General features: G+C 56.1%; 3 protein-coding genes across 4 annotated transcripts; 1 reads left to right on the top strand and 2 right to left on the bottom strand.

Annotated features, from left to right (window-relative positions):
* The first annotated feature begins 115 nt into the window (after window positions 1-115).
* Window positions 116-3814, top strand: Yif1a (Yip1 interacting factor homolog A, membrane trafficking protein). Its single transcript, XM_028892878.2, has 8 exons — window positions 116-329; window positions 959-1170; window positions 1298-1402; window positions 1530-1608; window positions 2699-2756; window positions 2899-3054; window positions 3428-3521; window positions 3611-3814. Exons 1-8 carry the CDS (start codon window positions 299-301, stop codon window positions 3755-3757), a joined length of 882 nt encoding a protein of 293 aa, XP_028748711.1. The 5' UTR covers window positions 116-298; the 3' UTR covers window positions 3758-3814.
* Window positions 3815-4151: 337 nt separating this feature from the next.
* Window positions 4152-9790, bottom strand: Cnih2 (cornichon family AMPA receptor auxiliary protein 2). 2 transcript variants are annotated; one of them, XM_028892880.2, is made up of 6 exons: window positions 9433-9790; window positions 5979-6047; window positions 5535-5582; window positions 5209-5321; window positions 4950-5093; window positions 4152-4779 (listed from the first exon to the last, which is right to left on the bottom strand). In XM_028892880.2, exons 1-6 carry the CDS (start codon window positions 9511-9513, stop codon window positions 4752-4754), a joined length of 483 nt encoding a protein of 160 aa, XP_028748713.1. In that variant the 5' UTR covers window positions 9514-9790; the 3' UTR covers window positions 4152-4751. The 2 variants fall into 2 exon arrangements, with proteins under 2 accessions (XP_028748713.1, XP_037064158.1); XM_037208263.1 differs by lacking the exon at window positions 9433-9790 and adding an exon at window positions 7866-9341.
* A 661-nt stretch (window positions 9791-10451) lies between these two features.
* Rab1b (RAB1B, member RAS oncogene family) lies at window positions 10452-17988 on the bottom strand. The gene is made up of 6 exons (XM_028892879.2): window positions 17883-17988; window positions 16278-16350; window positions 15959-16054; window positions 15769-15864; window positions 11891-12022; window positions 10452-11798 (listed from the first exon to the last, which is right to left on the bottom strand). Exons 1-6 carry the CDS (start codon window positions 17894-17896, stop codon window positions 11604-11606), a joined length of 606 nt encoding a protein of 201 aa, XP_028748712.1. The 5' UTR covers window positions 17897-17988; the 3' UTR covers window positions 10452-11603.
* Between the last annotated feature and the right edge of the window lie 580 nt (window positions 17989-18568).

The following is an 18568-nucleotide window of genomic DNA, read 5'->3' as shown; positions in this document are numbered from 1 at the left end:
CCTTGAATAGCTCCGCCCCCTACCTATCGGAAGTTGACTATGTCCAAATCCGATTGGGCGAAGGCTCACCAGTAGCCAATTGGGAGTGTGGAGGGGGAGAACCAGCTCCTCCGAAAAGCCTATGGTAGACAGCGGAGTGTGACGCCACGGACATGGCGCCGCGACCCGCCAGCCCTGGGACGTGTCGGGCTGTCGGGTAACTTCGGTCAGTGCCGGGCGAGAGAAGCAGCTGTTTATCAGTAGTGTTGTACCCCCGACTCAGCGCAGCCAGCCCTTGGGTAGAGCGATCATCTTGGCCATGGCTTATCACCCGGGATACGGAGCCCACGGTGCGTGAAGACTGGGGAGGGCGGGGCGCGGCCTGGCTGCCGGGCTCCAAATCCCCTGCGGGACCCACTCTCCGGGAGGGAGAGGGCCTGCGGTGGCTGCTGCCCAGGGCGGGGAGTGTCTCTCGGGTTCCTGCCCTGCCACACTGCAGCGTGTCCTGGACTTCGCCCTTGCTGGCCAGTCCTGAGATTAGGCGGCGATAGCACAACTGGAATCCCCAAGTCTGATCCTGCTTGACTCGACTTTGCCTCCAGAACTTCGTTTCTCTATTATAACTGTGACAGCCTTCCTGACCACTGTCCGGGGACTCCGAGTAGCCAGTGTTGCCTTTTCTACACGTGTTAAGGGATGTCTTACCGGTGATCGTACTCAAGCAAACATCTGCTCACTTTCTAGTATTCAGGGATCATCTCCCTTGAGACCTCCCAGAAATCACAAGTGGGCAGCCACTTCAAGGCGCGCCTCCCCCCAAAAGAATAGGAGATCCTTCTTAAAACGCATCCTGACTTTTTCTCAGCAGTTGTTTGGTGTCCCAGGACCTATGCACAGCTTCTCAGCCCGGGGAAGGGGCAATGATTTGGGTCCTCGCTCTGTATTTCTGTTACCTGCTTTGGTATTCCCACACCTGCAGCTTCCAAGCACAGGACCCGGGCCGCTCCAGATCCTCCTCCACTCTTCGATGACACAAGTGGTGGCTATTCCAGCCAGCCAGGCGGATACCCAGCCCCAGGAGCTGATGTAGCCTTCAGTGTCAACCACCTGCTTGGGGACCCAGTGGCCAATATGGCTATGGCCTATGGCAGCTCCATAGCATCCCAAGGGAAGGACATGGTGCACAAAGAGGTGTGGCCTGTGCTCAGGGAAGGGGTGACAGGGTTTCTGGCTAGGGCTGGGGTGTCACAGGGTCCCACTTGACTCCCCCAGCAGCCTCAGGAAGGGACATGCCCACAGTCTTCTTTCTCCACTCCAGCTGCACCGCTTCGTCTCTGTGAACAAACTCAAGTACTTTTTTGCTGTGGACACAGCCTATGTAGCCAAGAAGCTAGGACTGTTGGTCTTCCCCTACACACATCAGGTGAGCGTCCTACCAGGTGAGCTGGCATGCCTCTCCCCACTTTCGGATAACCTGATCCTCAGACCTCAGCCCCTTTCTTCCTCTTTTTTTCCTCTGCTCCTGCTTACCGGATCCCTGCCACTGCCAGAACTGGAAAATGCAATACAGTCATGATGTGCCTCTGCCCCCACGGAAAGACCTCAATGCTCCTGACCTCTATATCCCCAGTGAGTCTCTGATGTGGGCTTGGGGACGCAGGGGTACTTGTGCCCTGAAGCATCGTTAGGAAAAAGGAGACTCAACTAATGACCCAGCATCCATTTCTGGTGCTTTTCATGTGTGACTGTTAACAGACGCCAGATTGACAGGGTGACCGGTAGGAAACTTCCTGAATGTGACCTTGATGTTCCCATAACCTTCCTGCCTTTTAATTTGGACCCTGTCTCTCTCCAGCCTGGAGCCCTGGGTTTTTACTTGGCTCAGCAGCTCCAGCTGTAGGACTTTAGGCTGGTTCTTTCCGCCTTTAGTGAGGCCAACAGTGGCTTCTACCTCAGAGAATTGTTGTGGAGAGAATTGTTGTGAAGGGAGATGGTATGTGCTGAGCAGTCCCCCTGGCGTGAAGGAGACACACCTCACCATAAATGCTAGCTGCTGTTCCCATTACTGCCCTGTCCTCGGAGGCCTGCTCCAGCATCCCCCCTTCTAGGCAGCCTGACTGCTGGGGCAAATGCTTCCTCCCTTCTGGACCCTCACGGCTGCCTGTCTCCACGGCGCTTATCAGGCTAGCCACATAGCCTCTGCACCTCACTCTTCTCTGTCCTGTCTGCTAATCAGGGTCAGGCCCAGAGGACACACACAAGGAGAGCAGATATGCTCGGGCAGAGGGCAGAGCTGTCCAGAGGAGCTGCCAGGAAGGGCAACTGCTGCGCTTGTTCCATCCCTGATCCTCTCCTGACCCGTGTTACAAAGCTAGTACTGTCGTCCTGTGTCACACGTTGAAGCCACGGCTCTCAGGGACTTAGCTCTCCCATAGTTCGCAGGTGGCAATGCTGTGCCCTCTGGTGGCCACGTCAATAAGAGGGAAGGTGATAGCTTATGGTCCTGGGAGGTCCAGTGGTGTTCAGCTGGAGGGGGCAGGGTAGTCAGAGAGGTGCACTGGGCCGGGACATTGGCGAGCTGAATGTGAAGGGTGAGCCCTGCCGGGATATGCAGGGAGGGAAGTATGGGAGAAGCTAGAATGTCAGTGGACTTGAATGCCTAGTGCAGGGGTTTTGGGTGAGGAAGCCAGACTGACTGCATCCTTTCCTCTCTCGGCAGCCATGGCCTTCATCACATATGTGCTGCTGGCTGGGATGGCACTGGGCATTCAGAAAAGGTTGGTGCGGACGCTCTATTCTCCCTTCCTCTACAGGGAGTGTGTGTTGGGTCCGGTGCCAGGTCCCAGCTCACTCTTAGCCTCTAGCCTTACACCTGCTACAGGAGGGCTCATTCTGACCTACCTTCTCCCATGGCTGCAGGTTCTCCCCAGAGGTGCTGGGCCTGTGTGCAAGCACAGCTCTGGTATGGGTGTTAATGGAGGTGCTGGCCCTGCTCCTGGGCCTCTACCTGGCCACCGTGCACAGTGAGCTCAGCACCTTCCACCTCCTGGCCTACAGCGGTTACAAGTATGTTGGGTGAGTAGTACCTGTGGGCTGAGAGGGGCTTGGAGGGTCTGCGACTCCAGCCTTTAGCTGCAGCCTTCACTGTGACGCTGGAGATGCGTCTACCCCATTCCAAGCCTCAGCTCTACTCCACCAGTCTTTTGGAGCTAGTGACTTGAAAGAGGCTGAGGATTTGTGAGTTATCTTGGGGAGCCCAAGGAAGAGAAAGGGATTTCAGGTCCTGGGACTGGGTCCTGAACCTTACAGATCCATTCAGAGTCTGTCTGGTTCCGTGTAGGGACAGCCTGGTGTCATGGGTCATAGTGTTGGGTGGCTCTAGGCCCTGGTGGATAGGGCCAGTCTCGGGCTTGGCCTTGGGATCACCAGTCCATTCCTGCACCCCCAGGATGATCCTCAGTGTGCTCACAGGGCTGCTCTTCGGCAGCGATGGCTACTACGTGGCCCTGGCCTGGACATCATCTGCGCTTATGTACTTCATTGTGAGTGTGGGGTGATCCCTCTCCGCCGCCGGGTCAGCTCTGGGACACATTTCCCCTCCTGGCCCGGCATCAGCACTCCTTTCTTCTAGGTGCGTTCTTTGCGGACTGCAGCCTCGGGCCCTGACAGCATGGGGGGGCCAGCCCCTCGGCAGCGTCTCCAGCTCTACCTGACCCTGGGAGCAGCTGCCTTCCAGCCCCTCATCATATACTGGCTGACCTTCCACTTGGTCCGGTGATCACCCGGTCCCAGGTGGCACTGATTTTTCCATACATTGAAGATTTGGTTTCTTTGACTTGGCTTGACCCTGGTTCCTGGGGCCCAAGGGAAGCCACAGACACCTCTGGGCCTCTGCTTTGTCTAGGGGACTCAGCTTGGGTCTGTTTAGGAGAAGGATAGGGAGGTCCAAGGAGAGCATCCTGGAGGTGACTTTTATACTGCCTTGAAAAACAGCTGGAAGGATTGTATTAGACACATCCAGAAAAGGGGGTGGGTGAAAGAATGGCTGCCAAGGAGACCTCCAAGGCCTCAGATACATCCGAGAGAAGCCTGGGGCTGTAGCTCCAGGTCGCTCCCTTCAGAGTACCCCACCTGACCCATCTGTTCAAGCCTTTCAGGAGCAGACCTGGGGCCTGTGTGTTTTCAGTTGTTTATTCATCTTTTGTCACAAATGGCCAGGGAAGGGGTGCCGGACTCCTCCAGGCAACATAGAAAATAGGACCAAGGGGCAGGTGGGCTGGGTTTGGGAGAAGTAGAGACTGGGTTGGAAAGAGCGCCTGGGGAGGGGAGAGGGCAGACTAGGGATGGGGCTGCCCCCATATTGAGCCTGCTCATTCCTGGTGCAGGTGCCCCCCCACCTGCAGGGGGAGCTTTAGGGTGAGGGCCACAGGGGGGCTGCCCAGAATTTCCAAGATCAAGATCTTGGCAGGGCCCAAGTTCCCCTGAAACAGACAAGACTGGAAGCCTGGCCTCTTCCAGGACAACTGCCATGCCTACTGCAGGCCAGCAGTGGAGCCCCCACCCCGGGGAGAGCTTTGCCTGGCCCTAGTTGGAGGGGGAGAGCTCTGAAGGCGAGGGTGGTCCCCGCAGCAGCAGTTTGGGGGGGTGAAGAGGCTGGAGGCACCAGTGCCCCCTGTCTCCCCGGGGCTGAGGCCTCTGTGGCCAGAAGGGCAGGGCTAGGGGTGCACAGGCGTCCGGTCCATTCTGGGCTTGCTCCCTGGCCGGCTTCACCCTTAGAAGCTCACCAACGTATAAACCATACTGCGGGGGAGACAAGCTGTGAATGTGTGTCCCGAGACAGCCTACCACCCTCCCCGTCATGCCCTGGTTTGTCTGTAGTCCTCAAGGGCAAAAAGAGGGGCTAGGAATTGAGAGCCTGACGCCTGGAGTGCCCCTTGCCCAGTTTCCAGCTGCCGCGGCCCAAGCCTCACCTGTACAGGTAATAGAAGAAGGAGAGCAGGTAGAAGGCCAGTTTGCACCAGGACTCCTTCTGGCAGTAGTTGAGGATGTCAGCATTCATGATAGAGACCGCATCATACATGACCTCGGAGCCATCCGCAGGACGGTGGAAGTACCTGGGGTGAGGAAGGCCTGAGTGCCCCCTCCAGCCACCCAGGTCCGACTGACCCCATCCTGCCCTGCTCCCATCTTCACACACACACCCCCCCCCCAGGTAGCTGCCGTCCTCACCTCCAAAGGTGGTAGAAGAGGAGGGGGATGTTGAGGCCCAGGGTCACCCACTCTGCCGCACACAGAAACATCAGACAGAAGAGGCCGTGGATGGAATATTCCGGGACCACCAGCTGGGGGAGCGAGGGTGAGAGGTCAACGGCACAGAGAAGGAATGGGGTCTAGGAAGTGCCCACCCACCGTGATCTCAGAACAAAAAGGTCTCTGGCTTGCCATTCCCACCCTCCCGGGTGGCAAAGAGGATCCAAAAGGCTCAGAGAAGAGGAAGGCATGGCTGTGGGCTGGAGAGTGAGACCAGCACTAGCTAGGCGCTTCCTGACACTGACCTTCCTCAGGAGGCAGCAGATGCGTTCGATGTTTTTCAAACGCTCGCGCTGTAGGGAAGGAAAGGGCCTAGATAAGGGAGGCCGTGGAGCAGAAACCAGGGCGCCTCCCACGGCCCCACGTGTGGTCGCCAGAGGGCGCCAGAACACTCTGCGGTGTCTTCCTCTCAGGAAAGCAGCCGCGTCCCCATGGCGACTGTCGCCATGGAGGGGCCTTCATCTGCATCTCCATGGCAACGGCCCAGAGCCTGGAAAAGGCTGCCCCATCAGGAGGAGCCCTGACGCCCGCTCCAGGTGTTTGCGAGGGCGGGGACAGGGGAAAGGACAGGGTCACCTCATCAGCCCTCCACATCGCATCCCTTTTTCCCGAACCCCATTCCCACCTTCCACCCGTGACAGAAAGACAAACGGACGGACACACCTCAGCACAGCACATGTATCACTTACTGCCCGCGCTGGGTTCCCCTGGTCGATGGGGTTCTTGAAGTCAGTCCGCAGCTCATCAAAGGCTATGATCTGGGGGTAGGGGCATGTACCTGTCAGGGTTGGGACAGGCCCACCACCACCCTGAACACCTCAGACCCCAGATGGCTCAGAGGAAAAGAACATGGGCTTCTTGGAGGGAGCTGGATGATAAACACACACACACACACACACACACACACACACACACACACACGTCTTGGCCCAAGCTCCCAGGCAGTCGACAATGGAATCCTAATGTCTATTACACTCCCCACATATTTCAAGTCATGGCCTCTCCTCTCCCAGGCCTCATGCTGAGCACAGGAACCCTAGAGGGTTAGAACACAGTTCTTGTCCAGGAGGCCCCCAGGGAGTTGGGGAGAGAACTCTTGATCAGTGGTGAGATTCGAGCAAGACTCCATGTGGGCTGGTGGGTTCAAGCTGACGGGTGAGCATTTGGTGAGCAAATGGGAGAGACGCAGTCCAAGTCGTGGTAACAACAGATACAAAGGCACAGAAGGCCGAAAGAACATTCGGCGAGCCGTTCATGGGGCTGGGTTGTGTGAGAATGGGAAGAAAAGAGGATTCGAGGCAGCCGGAAAGGTCACCAGAGCCAGCCCCTGCAAGGCCGACCAAGACAGGGCTGTAACGTACGAGTGGAGGGGGTCCTAGAGGAGTATAAAGTAACAAAGCGGGGTGATCAGATTGAGGTTTAGGATTGGTGGGGATACAAGCTGGCTAACAGCCACAGCCAAGATAACCACCCAGCAAGCAGGCTTGATCAGCTCCCGGACGCCTGTGACGACCGAATGACTTAGTTACTAGCCCTATTTTCATTGCTGACTTGCGGATGAGAGAACAGGTATCCTGTCCAAGGCCACACAGCTACTGAGTGGTAAACTTGTAATCCAGGGAAAAGTACTACCCACTTTGTCTACTCGAAGATCACTGAAGGGCCTGTTCAAGTCCAGGGAAGGGGTTCATGGTGGTCTGAGGAGGATGGTGGTCATGGAAATGGAGTGGTGGAGATGCATCCCCCCCCCCTTCCCCGTGCTCGCTAGTAACCAGCTCCAAAGGGCCTGTGTGGTAAGGGGAGTGAAGGCAGAAGGTCCCAAGTGCCTTCTGTTGTGGTGTCCGGGGTGGGGGGACTCCTGAGGTAACAGACACTTGAGGAAATGACGGTGTGGGCCTGGAAGGACCTCCCGGTGACCTGGGGGAGGCAGGCTGGTAAAGAAGCCTGACTGAGGGGGAAGGGGAGCCCCAGGATGAGGCAGCAGGGCGGCCACCCCCAAACATCCTAGACCCCATACGGTTCAGAGGAAAAGAACACGGGCTTCCTGGAGGGAGCTGGGGCCATCTGGAGCCCCTCCCCCAATTCCTGACTCTGGGCAGCCGCCTGCCTGATAGGCACAGCAACAGGGTCCAGCAGGGGCGGAAGGGTGCTGTCTGTCTGTCTGTCTGCCCCAGAGCTGGCACCACCAGCAGGCAGCGGGTGTGGAGCCTCCCACCCACCCCCCAGGCTGCTTGGCGCTGACTCAGCGTCCCCCCCCACCCCGGAACAAACAATTCCCCGCTGTGACAGATGACACACGTCACTCACCAGGGTTGGTTGCCTAGTGACTAGTAGGGCCTGGGCTGAGGGTTGAGGTGGGACCTGGAGTCCTGGCACAGAAGGTTCTACGTCTTCACAACTTTGAAGTGAGGCCCACATCTCCTCTCCCAGACCTCATGTCTACAAGCCCATTTTACTGATGAGGAAACAGTTCCAGCTAGCTAAGATAACCCAGCTAAAAGGCTGAAGAAGCACAGTGTCTCCGCAGTAGGGGCTCCAGAAAGGTTTGTTAAGAGAACAAAGGTGTGGCTCCAAACCTGAGCAGACTTCATCTCAGCCTGGGCATTCTGCAAGGGCAGAGTCTGGGTCTTATGTAGCCTGACTCCCTTGCAGCTGAGATAGGCAGCCGTCTCTGAGGATCTCCTGAGAGGTTCCCTATCAGGAAGAGGGGACGTGAGTGGGAAACGGGCTTCTTGGATTTCAGGCGCTAGTTACTTCCTGTGTGTCCCCATTCTTTCTAATTCTTAGGACCCGAGCTCTCTTGCCCCTACAAGGCTGTCAGAAGGCCCTGAGCCTGGGACAGGAAGCTCAGAGATGATAATGGATCTGAGGTGACGGAAGAAGAGAAAAACGGAGCAGAGGGCAAGAAAAAGCAAAAGCAACTGGAGACTTGGATCAAGACTAGGGCAAAGTGAGGGCCAGGGCTGGAGACGGAACACACTGGGAGATACTCGTGGGGCTTAGGATCTTCATGCAGTGGTGGCATGGTACCATAGGAAGGAGAACAAGGGGAGGATACAAGGGGAGATTTCCTGGAGCGGGGTGACGGGGACTACCGGTGAGAGGCAGCAAGTCCCAGGAAGAGAGGAAGTGGGGGAGCAGGAAAGAGGCAGATAAAGCAAGGAGGAAGGAGGCAGGCTGGTTGCCATCAGATAAGAGGACCCCTAAAAGAGGATGACAAGACCAGGGAGGTGTGTGCAGAGTGTGCTAGTAGCCACAACAGACAGAGGCCTGGACGGGACCCGTTTGGGGCAGAAACCTCGGAGGGGAAGCTGGAAAGGGGGGTGGGGCAAAGACCCCAACAGTGAGCCAGAGGCTCACAGTTCTGTAGGGAGGAGAAAGGGACCAGGTAGAGGGCACCCTTGGGAAAGCCCCGGGTAGAACTAGTTAGGAGAACCCTCCTCAGGGGAAAGCCATCCGGAGGAGATGAGACAGACATTCTGGAGTGAGGCTAGGCCAGAGAGAGGGCAGACCAGAAGTGGGGGCATGAAAGACAAAGGGCACGTATGTGGGGAGTAGGAAGGAAGCTGGGGAGTGGGAAGGGAACTGGAGGGTTCCCCGAAGTGAGACAAGGTGGGGGGTAGGTTTCTGGGGCTACTTCGAACCTGTCCCTCTTGGGTCAGAGAAGGGTCCGAGAGGGGACAGGGTTAATGGGTTCCAAGATATGCGGGTATTGTAAACAGATGCAGTTGCCATAGCAACCGGCTCCATCACTCTGGTTGGAAAAACCCACAAAGGAGGGGTGTGTGTGGGGGGGAAACAGACAAACTGCCCGATGGACAGACGGGGGTGGATGGATGAAGATGTAGAAGAATCAAGAATTCCACCCCCTGCCCAATGACTGGATCAGGCAAGGAGAGGGTCAGGACCTACTGACATATCCCCAGACAGGCGGGGGCGGTGAGGGAAGGGGGGCTGCCCCCGGGGAAGGAAGCCGACAGCAGGGGGTGTTAATGGAGGGGGGCGAATAGAAACCAGTGGATGATGGATAATGGAAAAGACCCTTCAAGTTTCCCCGGGGCTCTGAGACCATCCGCCCCAGCCCCATGCTGCTCCCTAAGCCCACTGCCCCCCACCCCGCCCCCAGTCTGAGCCCAGCCTTACGTGCCAGATGACAAAGAAGATGAGGGAGGCGCACAGCACCAGGGTGAGCATGTAGCAGAATGCTGCGAAGGTGAACGCCATGGCCCCCGCGCCGGGCGGCGGCCCGGGGGGCGCCAGCGCGGGGTCTGGGCGCAAGGGGACGCCCCCCGGCCCACACTTAGGGCCGGCCGGGCATGGCCCACGGGACTCGAGGGACACGGGCAGCGCGTCCAGGACCGGGGCCGCGGGGCCGTGGGGGACGCGGGGCGCGGGCCGTGGGGCTCGGGGGGCGCGTCCGCTGCCGGCTGCCCGGGCCCCGATCGCTCATCCTGCGATCCCTCGCCCGCGGCTCCCTCGCTCTCCAGCCCGCGAAGCCGGCGGGGCGGAGCCGGGGGCGGGGCCGCCGTGCAGCGGCCTCGGGCGGGGCCGAGGCTCTGAGCGCCCCTCCGCCAGCCTCTGGCAGCCCAGGAGGCCCAGCACCGCCACTGTGCACCCTCAGAACGCGGAGACCTGGACGCACGTTCCTGGCACAACACTCACACAACTAGCCCACCAAAGCCACATTCAGTGCACAGTGCTGGCTGAGGAGACGTGAGGCCCCAATGTGAAGCACTTGTTCATAGTTCAGGGTATCTGGATTCCGGCTTGAAGCCAAACAGAAGGCAAAAGAGGGACTTAAAGGACTGGAGGAAGGTGAAGACCAAGCAGGATGGAGTACCTCTGTGGGGCTCAATGCCCGCTCCTGGGTCCAGCTCTTGCCCAACTTCCTGCCTTGCAAGCCCTCCCCGTGGATATTGATGGTGGCTCACCCGATGACCTCCTCCCTCCCTCCGACAGATCCATGCTGGGCCCTTAGGGACATCCCCCAACAGCACAGCAGGCTTTCCCAGCCCCAGTATGTGGGTCAAGGGCTTTTAACAGTAAACTTGGGGCACAGTCCGAGTCAGGACCCCTGTGCATCACACCAAACTCTGGATTCCAGTTCCATGCAGCAACTCAGCCAGACTGAGACACAGACCACACTACTCAGTCACCACTGCTTCCTTGCAAAAACCCTTGGCTTATCCAAGGGCCAGTGGAAATTTATTTTTTTCGTCCTTTTCCATCTTTCCCCAAGTGGCTTTTCCTTGCAAAATGCCTGACATGACACCAGAGGGGAACGTGGGAGAAGAGGCTCCCTCCCAGAGGGGCAGCCCAGGGATTTAAATACACACTGGAGGGAGGGGAGGGTGTAGGGTAAGAATGGCAAGAAGACAGCACAAAAGACACGGTAAAGACCACAGGTTTTCTGCAGGAAGCGGTGCCAGAGGGTGGGGGCCTGGGTTCTGAGTGGGGAGGGGCAAAGAGTCCCACAACCCCAAGTGGCCCCCACACCCCCCAGAGAAGTGGGTCTGGCCCCCTCAGGCTGAGGAATGGAGGGAGAGCAAGCCAGATGTGCTGCCTCAAGGGAGGAAGTGGTGCTGGCAGAGAGAGGGTTAAGGCTGGTGCCCGGCCTCTGGCATGGTGGGCCTCCCCGCCTCCGCCTTTCTCAGGGACAAAGGGGCCTGGCTCTGGCAGGGCAGGGAGGCAGGCTCGGGCTCCCTCTGGGCTTGAGACACAGGCCCGGCCCAGCCACCCGCCCACCTACCCTAGCTGTGCTCAAGACCCAGCAGCAGCTGGACGGCGGCTCAAGCTGAGTGTGGGAGCGGTGGAGGGAGGCAAGGGGAAGGAAAAGGTGGGCTGGTGGGCCCTGACAGCCCCCTCCCCTGTCCTGAGGTCCGACGCAGGACCCTGGATCTGAGGCCCTGGATCCCCTGGCCACTGCCTACAGCCAGGGGCAGCAGAGGCAGGGAGGCCCTCAGCTCTTGGGAAGGAAGGAAGGAAGGAAAAGAGAAACCCAGTGCAGCATACATGGGGGTGAGTGACAGACAGCGGAGCCCTCATTCCAAAAGGTGCGTGGTGGGCGTCTTCTCCAGGTACCTAGAGGCAGCAGCAGAGCAGTCCCTGTGAGCACCCCAGCCACAGGTCCCGCATGTCCTCCATGGGGCCCTGACAGGACTAGGACTCAGAGCAGAAGGCAGATGGGCCAGAAGAAGATGGGGAGCCCAGGACACCCCAAAGCCACAGACTCAAATGCCCTAGGAGAGGGAGGCACTTCCTGCCCCCTCCAGGGGCATCATCTGGAGAAGGTGTCCCTTCCCCAAGTGCCCCTCCTAGCAACAGCCACCACTAGCTGGCTTCACAGGGGTGCTGTCGATCTTCAGGTTGGGCCGTTCACCCCCGGAAGCTGCTCCTGGCCCCATCCGCTTTTTGATCTCTGCAGCCATCGTCATGAATGCTTGCTCGACATTGGTGGCATTCTTGGCACTCGTCTCCAGGAAGGGGACACCCAGAGAGTCTGCAAATTCCTGCCAAGGAGATAGAGAGAAATAAGAGCAAGGAGAGAAGGGGTGAAGGGAAAGGAGCCCCAAGCCCGACAGCCAAGGCCGGCCCCGCTCACCTTGGCTGTGGTGTTGTCCACGACCTTCTTGGTGGTGAGGTCACTCTTGTTGCCTACCAGGAGCTTATTGACGTTCTCACTGGCGTAGCGATCGATCTCCTGCAGCCACTGTTTCACGTTAGCGTAGGATTCCTAGACACAGGGTCCAAAGTTACCGTCTAGCTAGGTCTAGAGAACAGGGCTTATTTGAGGGAAAGGCAGGAGCCCTGAGCATGGGGATTCAGATGAAGTCCTCCCCTTTCTGCATTCTGCAGCTCTCTCTCCCTAAACCACTCCTAGGTGTAACCACACACAGAAGCTAAGGGCATCAGAAGAAAGGCAGGTGACATCATGCATGGTTGATGAAGGCAGACGGTCCTAGGTAGGAAGGAAACTAAGGCATGAAGACTACAAGTTCAAGACCAGCCCAGGGAACTTAATGAGACCCTTTCAAAATAAAAATTATGAAAAAGGGGGCTGGAGAGAGGGTTCAGTGGTTAAGAGCACCAGCTGTTCTTCCAGAGGGCCTGGATTCAATTACCAGCACCCACATGGTGGCTCACAACTGTCTGTAGCTCCATTCCCAGGATATCAGAAATCCTTAACTAGCAGGCAAAACACCAATGCACATGAAACAAAAATAAATCATTAAAAATAATGAAAAGGAGCTGGGCGTGGTGGCATATTCCTTTAATCTCAGCATTAGGGAGACAGAGGCAGGCGAATCTCTTGAGTTCAAGGTCATTCTGATCTACAAAGGGACCAGGACAGCTAGGCTACAGAGAAACCCTGTCTTACACCCCCTACACACACACACACACACACACACACACACACACACAAAGGACTTCCTGCTGAGCTACATATATCTCCAGTCCTCTCTTTAAATTCTGAAGCCTTGGGGCCCAGTGGGAAATGAAGGGCCTTCATAAGGAAGACCCTGGCCAGTGAAGGAGACAGGGTCACCCTACTTCTGACACCAACTATCACTTCATTGAGTCTCAGACTCCCCTAGCAGCTTGACATGGAATTTGTGCAAAGGATGGAATTTCTAGAAATGCATTCAGGCTAGAGCTGTGTTTTCTCTTCTGTTTAAAAAGTTGCCTACCTGCATGCATGTGTACCCTGTATATGGCTCGTGCCCTTGGAGGCCAGAAGAGGGCATTAGCTCCTCTGGAATTGGGAGTTACAGACAGTTGTAAACTGCCATGTGAGTGCTGGGAACCAAAGCTCAAGTCCTCTGTAAGAGCAGTGAACACTCTGCTGAAGCATCTCTCCAGCTCCTGTTTCCCTTCTTTAAGGTACACAATCTCATGTTCTAAGCTGGGCCCTATGCTAGAAGGAGGGAACAGAGGGTACTTACCTACACACCCGCCTTAGGGCACTCAGGGGACAGTGGAGGAACAGACCAGTACACACACATACCAAGATGGGATCAAAAGCCAGAGTTGGGCAGCCTCAGGACCACCCCATCCTGCAGGCATGGACTCAGCTGATGCAAAAGCTACCAGCTAAGGCGACAGCGTCTGCTAGAATGGGAGGGTGTGGTGTCTTTGGGGAGTTGGAAGTGGGAAAACAGCAGGCTGGGAAGGACTGGTGAGGGGGGGTTAGGACAGAGCTGAAAAGGTCTGAGGGTTTTCTTAGTTGAATAGTAACTGGAGCATATCTGTGTTCTGGAAATATAGTTTGGGCAGGATTAGAGCAGATTAACAAGATACAGAGCAACTGGGAAGTGGCTAGAATAATCTAGAGTAATGTCCTCAACCAGGACTGCAGCCAGAAAGAACACAGGCTTAGAGTTAGGCTACCCTGGCCATGGCCTAAGCTTGGTCATCTACTATGTGACCTTAGATATCCAGTCACCTGACCTGGGTCTCAGTTTCCTCTTTTGTTCCGATAACACCTCCCAGAAGAGCTGTTGTTTGCATGAGAAATGAATGCAGGCCTGTCTCATAACAAGTGCTCAATTAGCAAGAGCTGCTATTATCCTCATCACTGCTATTATTATGAAGGGACAGAGCTGAAATGATGGGGAGAGAATAGAGGTGCCTTGAGACTAACTATGGAGAAAGGAAGTTTTCTGGTCAGACTTACACGGATTATGTTACAAAATGAGGATGCAGGAGGCGGGTGGGGGAGATGGTGAGGCTAGTGCTGGAATCTGAATCCTGCAGCTGGTGTGAAGCCCACAGAGGCAGTTGGAAGACAGAGAAAGGACTTTGTCTTTCTTTACACCGACATCACAGGCATGTTACTAACGCCTCTGGAAAACACCTTCTTCATGTAGGAAACATGGTGTACTAGTTAGCATTTTTCAACTTGACACAAACCTAAACATCTGGAAAGGGCATCTAAACTGAGATACTTCCCCCATCAGACTGTCCTGTGAGCTTGTCTATGAGGCATTTTCTTGATTGATGGTTGATGTGGAAGGGCCAAGCTCACTGTGGGCAGTGTCGCCCTTTGGCAGGTGGCCTTGGGTAGTCTAAGAAAGCAAGCTGAGCAAACCATGGCAATAAGCCTGTAGGTACCTTCCCCATGGTTCCTGCCTGAATTCATGCCTTGGCTTCTTCCTTCTTACTACCTGAGAGTTTTAAGATGAGACAAGCCCTTTCCTCCCACCTGGTGTTTACTGTGGCAACAGAAAGCAAACCAGGGCACAGAGGCCTCACCATTTCCTTCACTGGGTAAGAGCAGGAAGCTTATTCCTGCTAGAGACACCATGGGCCAGCACTTGCACACACCCAGAGATGCGAACCCATGGAACATCTGTTTGGATGGAAGAATTCCAGAACACACACACAAAGGAGTCCCAGAACACGTGACAAAAGCCACGCCACAGAAGTGGCTGGGGTTAGTTAGGGTGCAGAAAATAGGGGTTAATGCGCAGTAAGGGTGAGCCAGTCAGAGGCTAAAGGAGTTGAGGGAGCAGCTCACGGCAGAACGCATGCTTAGTGACAGACAAGAGAGCTGCAGGTAGTGTTTTCAAGGAAAGAGAAGAGAACAGTAAAAAGTTACAGGAAGTCAATCTGGGCTGATTGGATATGACAGCTAATTAAAGCCTTGGTGACCTCTGAGGGACACTAAGCTCACTCACCTCGTTAGACAGAAGAGGTAAAGGCATGGGTATCAGGAGTCTCTGATAAGTGGCCACTGCCCCTCAAAGCAGGAACTCTCCCAGCCCAGGACTGCCTGGCAGAAAAAGAGGCCTCTGGCCTCTGCCACTAACTGGCTGGAAGCCCTTAGCAAGTCACTGCCCCAGCCTGAACCAAGTCTTCCTTCATCTTTAAGATGGGAATATGAGGCCCTTCTCATGAGCATCAAAGCCAGGCACAGTGGTGGGTGCCCAGTGTAGCCCAGCTACTAGGGAGGCTAAGGAGGAGCCCAGGGATTTGGAATAAGTTGGCAACAGAGCAAAACTCCCATTTTGTGGGGTAAGCAAGCAAGGAAAGCTAAAGAGTGCAGTTTCTATAAACTGTGAGCCACCGTCAGGACAATTCCTGGCTGCTGAAGCTACCACAGTAGACACAGGTTCCAGAACTTCTGCTCATGCTGGGCTTCCTCACGTTCTTGTCTAAACTAAAGCCTTCCAATCGCTCCAACTGTCTGCAGACTTCAGGAAGCAAGGAACCAGCAGTAACCAACCAATTGACTAATTGCCACCAAACATGGGTAGTCTGGAAGGTCTGGAATAAGGTAGCAGGAGCCATGAAGCCTGGTTCTATCAAGGCTTCACGACAGGATCTAGGCAGGGTCCACTTCCGTGGCCTGTTGCCCTTTATGAAGCAATTCAGCATAGTGTCTCCTCCAGAAAGCTTAAGGGAAATGAAAACAGGGAAAGGAGCAGAGTCAAGAGTCAAGACTCAGGAGGCAAGGCTGGGACATAAATCCAGGGGTACCTGGTCAGTGACGTCATACACCACGATGATACCATGAGCCCCCCGGTAGTAGCTGGAAGTGATGGTCCGGAACCGTTCCTGACCAGCCGTGTCCCACTATGAGAAGGAGGAAAGAGTGGGTCAGCCACAAGAGAGCCTCCACCCCAAGGCAAACACTTCTGTCTCAGGGCTGGAGAACAGCCACACTCACAATCTGAAGTTTGATGGTTTTGCCATCCAGCTCGATGGTTCGAATCTTGAAGTCCACCCCAATAGTGCTGATGTAGCTCTCTGTGTACGTGTCATCCTGAAAGGCGACAGTGAAACAGCCTGAACACACAGTCCAGAACTCTCCGGAAGTCCTCCCTCCAGCTCCCTGCCCTGCTGTGCTCCTCACTGCCAAGACAACCTGAGAGGCCTGGGCCCTTGTTCTGGCAGCTCTGGCAACTACTGTGTTCTGAGTTGCCTCTTTTTCCTCCCAGTGTCCAGCTAGGACCCCAAGTAGATGACATGGGGTGCTTCTTACTCACAGCAAACCGCAGGAGCAGGCACGACTTGCCCACGCCCGAGTCGCCAATCAAAAGCAGCTTGAACAGGTAGTCACTGGCAAGAGAAGATGGGCAGGTATGAAGGCAGGTAGAAAGTTCCCCCCAATCCCTGCCCCTGCAGCAGGCATGACAACACAGTGAGGCATGCTTCTGCTTGGTATACCATGGTGCTCACCAGATCCTCCCACTGTCCTGAAAAGGGATGAAAAATAGACCCTCACTATCCCCAATAAGTAGCCCTCAAAACCTTCAGCTTGCTCTGTCTGAATTCCCACTTTGTGGCAAAAGAGAGGAACACAATTTCCCAAGAAACACAACCAGCTGGGTGTCAGCACTGAGACTCTGGTGCTGTTTGGTAGGAACTGTTTAGGAAACCCACGCTAGGCCTTATACTGTGCCGGCCTAGGACCCAAAAATGAAAGCCTGAACCCATGAAGCCAAAACCCAAGTGAAAGAGCCTGAGATGAAGTCACTAATGAGAGGTGTCAACAAGTGGCCATGGACGCAGCCGTTAGGGCTTCCTCCACTGTAACCGGCCCTGTGTGAAGTACTTTAAATGCATCCTCATTAAACCCTCACAACAGTGCAACGGTGTGAGTGAGTGCTGTTTCCAACTACCGAGGAACCGGAGGACCGAGAAGGGAAACGACTTACCCTAAGCAGTGGCTAACTGTGAGCCTGGGAACTAGGCCTGTCAGGCTTTGGCAGCCTGTAGCCTCCCTTCTCTGTTCCCCTAACCCTGCTGAGCTTCACCCTTTCTCAAGGAAATCTGAGGCCTAGAGCTGGAGAAGAAAAAGGAAGCGGAGAAGGGGAAGAAGACAACATGGGCAAAACTGGACGTGGGCCATCTACTCCAAAGGTGTGAGTTTGAGGAATAAAAATCCCACTCTAGGGGAGCAAGCCAGTTCCATATTCACCTAAAGTTCTTTGGCAGTGTGACAGGTGAGGGAAGCCAAGTGGGGCTGGAGGCCTGCGCAAAGGTGAGAGGACAAAAAAGGACGGACCGCCGGGAGCACAGGCCGGTGCGGCCCAGGCAGGGCAGACGGCAGCCCCGGTGGGAAGGACCTGCAGGGGACGTGAGCCAGGCGGGGGCCTGGGCTCCCCTCTCTGGGCAGCTTCTGTCTGGGCCAGCCCTGAACACCGGGCTCCAGAACAAAGTCAGAGGCAGAGAGGCTCACCGCCCAACTCAAAGTACTCGACTCTGGAGACCAGAAACTATTAGGATGGACTCCAAACCGCTTGCCCGTGGTCAAGCAGCGGGTGGGGAAACTGAGGCTCAGGGAGGCCGGATCTGCAGGGTCACATAACCGAAAAGGCCTGGGAGGGCCGGTGCTGCGAGCTCCATGAGCTGCCCTTCGAGACAATCGTCTCCGTGCCCTGGATAGGAGAACTCGGGGTGTTGAGCAGGGGTCCTGGGGTTCCCGGGGGGAGGGGCAGGACCCGGATGTAAGGGGGGGGTCAGCGGAAGAGGGACCCGGATGTGGGGGCGCCGCGCAGTTCTGACCAGGGCCAGACAGCTTCGATAAGCGTATAGCCCCATAGACATGATCGAGGCTGCGCCACACGGCGCGGGCGGGGCTCACTCACTATTCGGGGTTCATGGCGGCAGCGGCGGCCCGCTCGGTCGCTCCCAGTCGGCTCTGCTCCGCCTCCCGTTCCAAGATGGTGGCCGCTCCGCCCTAGAGGCCCCGCCCGCGCCGCGCAGGCGCAAACACTTCCGACTCTGGTTGCCCCGCGCTGCCTTGTGGAACCTGTAGTCTCCCAGATACTCGATTCGCCACTGCTGCGCAGGCGCAACCCAGGCAACCCAAGCGCCGGTGCGCTCCTGTCGCCACCCGCGAACTGCCTTCTGGGGTCTGTAGTCTTCCCAATCCCGGAACGACCTGCTGTGGAATCTTGGTTGGACCACCATCTGCGTGTGGAAACTTTGAGTAACACCGGGGGTACGTATGGTTCACCTCCGAGATGGGCAGCCACCCTCATGGTTCACAAATTGAAAACATTAAACGAGAAGGTACGAGGTATTGATGACCAGAAAAACTTGACTTGTTCAGCGTTCTTCGTGGGATGGGCAGAGTGCCCACCCCAGGACTGCCATCACTAGTAAGTATTACATACATGAAAAATCGTCTCGGGACACTCATTCAGTCCAAGAACGTACTAAGGGGTAGAAGTCATCTAAGACGGAATTGTCTAGAACCCCATAGGGGCATGCTTTAGGAGAAATCCCAAACCTGTAGCATCCCCTCAAACAGTTCAGTGTAGGGGCAGAT

Source organism: Peromyscus leucopus, chromosome 1, assembly GCF_004664715.2.
Source record: "Peromyscus leucopus breed LL Stock chromosome 1, UCI_PerLeu_2.1, whole genome shotgun sequence".
Classification (NCBI taxonomy): Eukaryota; Metazoa; Chordata; class Mammalia; order Rodentia; family Cricetidae; genus Peromyscus; species Peromyscus leucopus.
This window is presented reverse-complemented; position numbering and strand designations above follow the sequence as displayed.

Excerpts from the sequence above, each read along its gene's own strand:
- Yif1a (XM_028892878.2), top strand. The coding sequence starts at position 299 with ATGGCTTATCACCCGGGATACGGAGCCCACG. Across the intron at positions 2,757-2,898 it reads GCACTGGGCATTCAGAAAAG|GTTCTCCCCAGAGGTGCTGG; the intron begins GTTGGTGCGGAC and ends CCATGGCTGCAG. Across the intron at positions 3,055-3,427 it reads AGCGGTTACAAGTATGTTGG|GATGATCCTCAGTGTGCTCA; the intron begins GTGAGTAGTACC and ends CTGCACCCCCAG.
- Rab1b (XM_028892879.2), bottom strand. Across the intron at positions 12,023-15,768 it reads TGTATGACGTCACTGACCAG|GAATCCTACGCTAACGTGAA; the intron begins GTACCCCTGGAT and ends CCCTGTGTCTAG. Across the intron at positions 11,799-11,890 it reads TGGACAACACCACAGCCAAG|GAATTTGCAGACTCTCTGGG; the intron begins GTGAGCGGGGCC and ends TCTCCTTGGCAG.
- Cnih2 (XM_028892880.2), bottom strand. The coding sequence starts at position 9,513 with ATGGCGTTCACCTTCGCAGCATTCTGCTACATGCTCACCCTGGTGCTG. Across the intron at positions 6,048-9,432 it reads TCTTCTTTGTCATCTGGCAC|ATCATAGCCTTTGATGAGCT; the intron begins GTAAGGCTGGGC and ends CCCTACCCCCAG. Across the intron at positions 5,583-5,978 it reads AGGGGAACCCAGCGCGGGCA|CGCGAGCGTTTGAAAAACAT; the intron begins GTAAGTGATACA and ends CCTTCCCTACAG.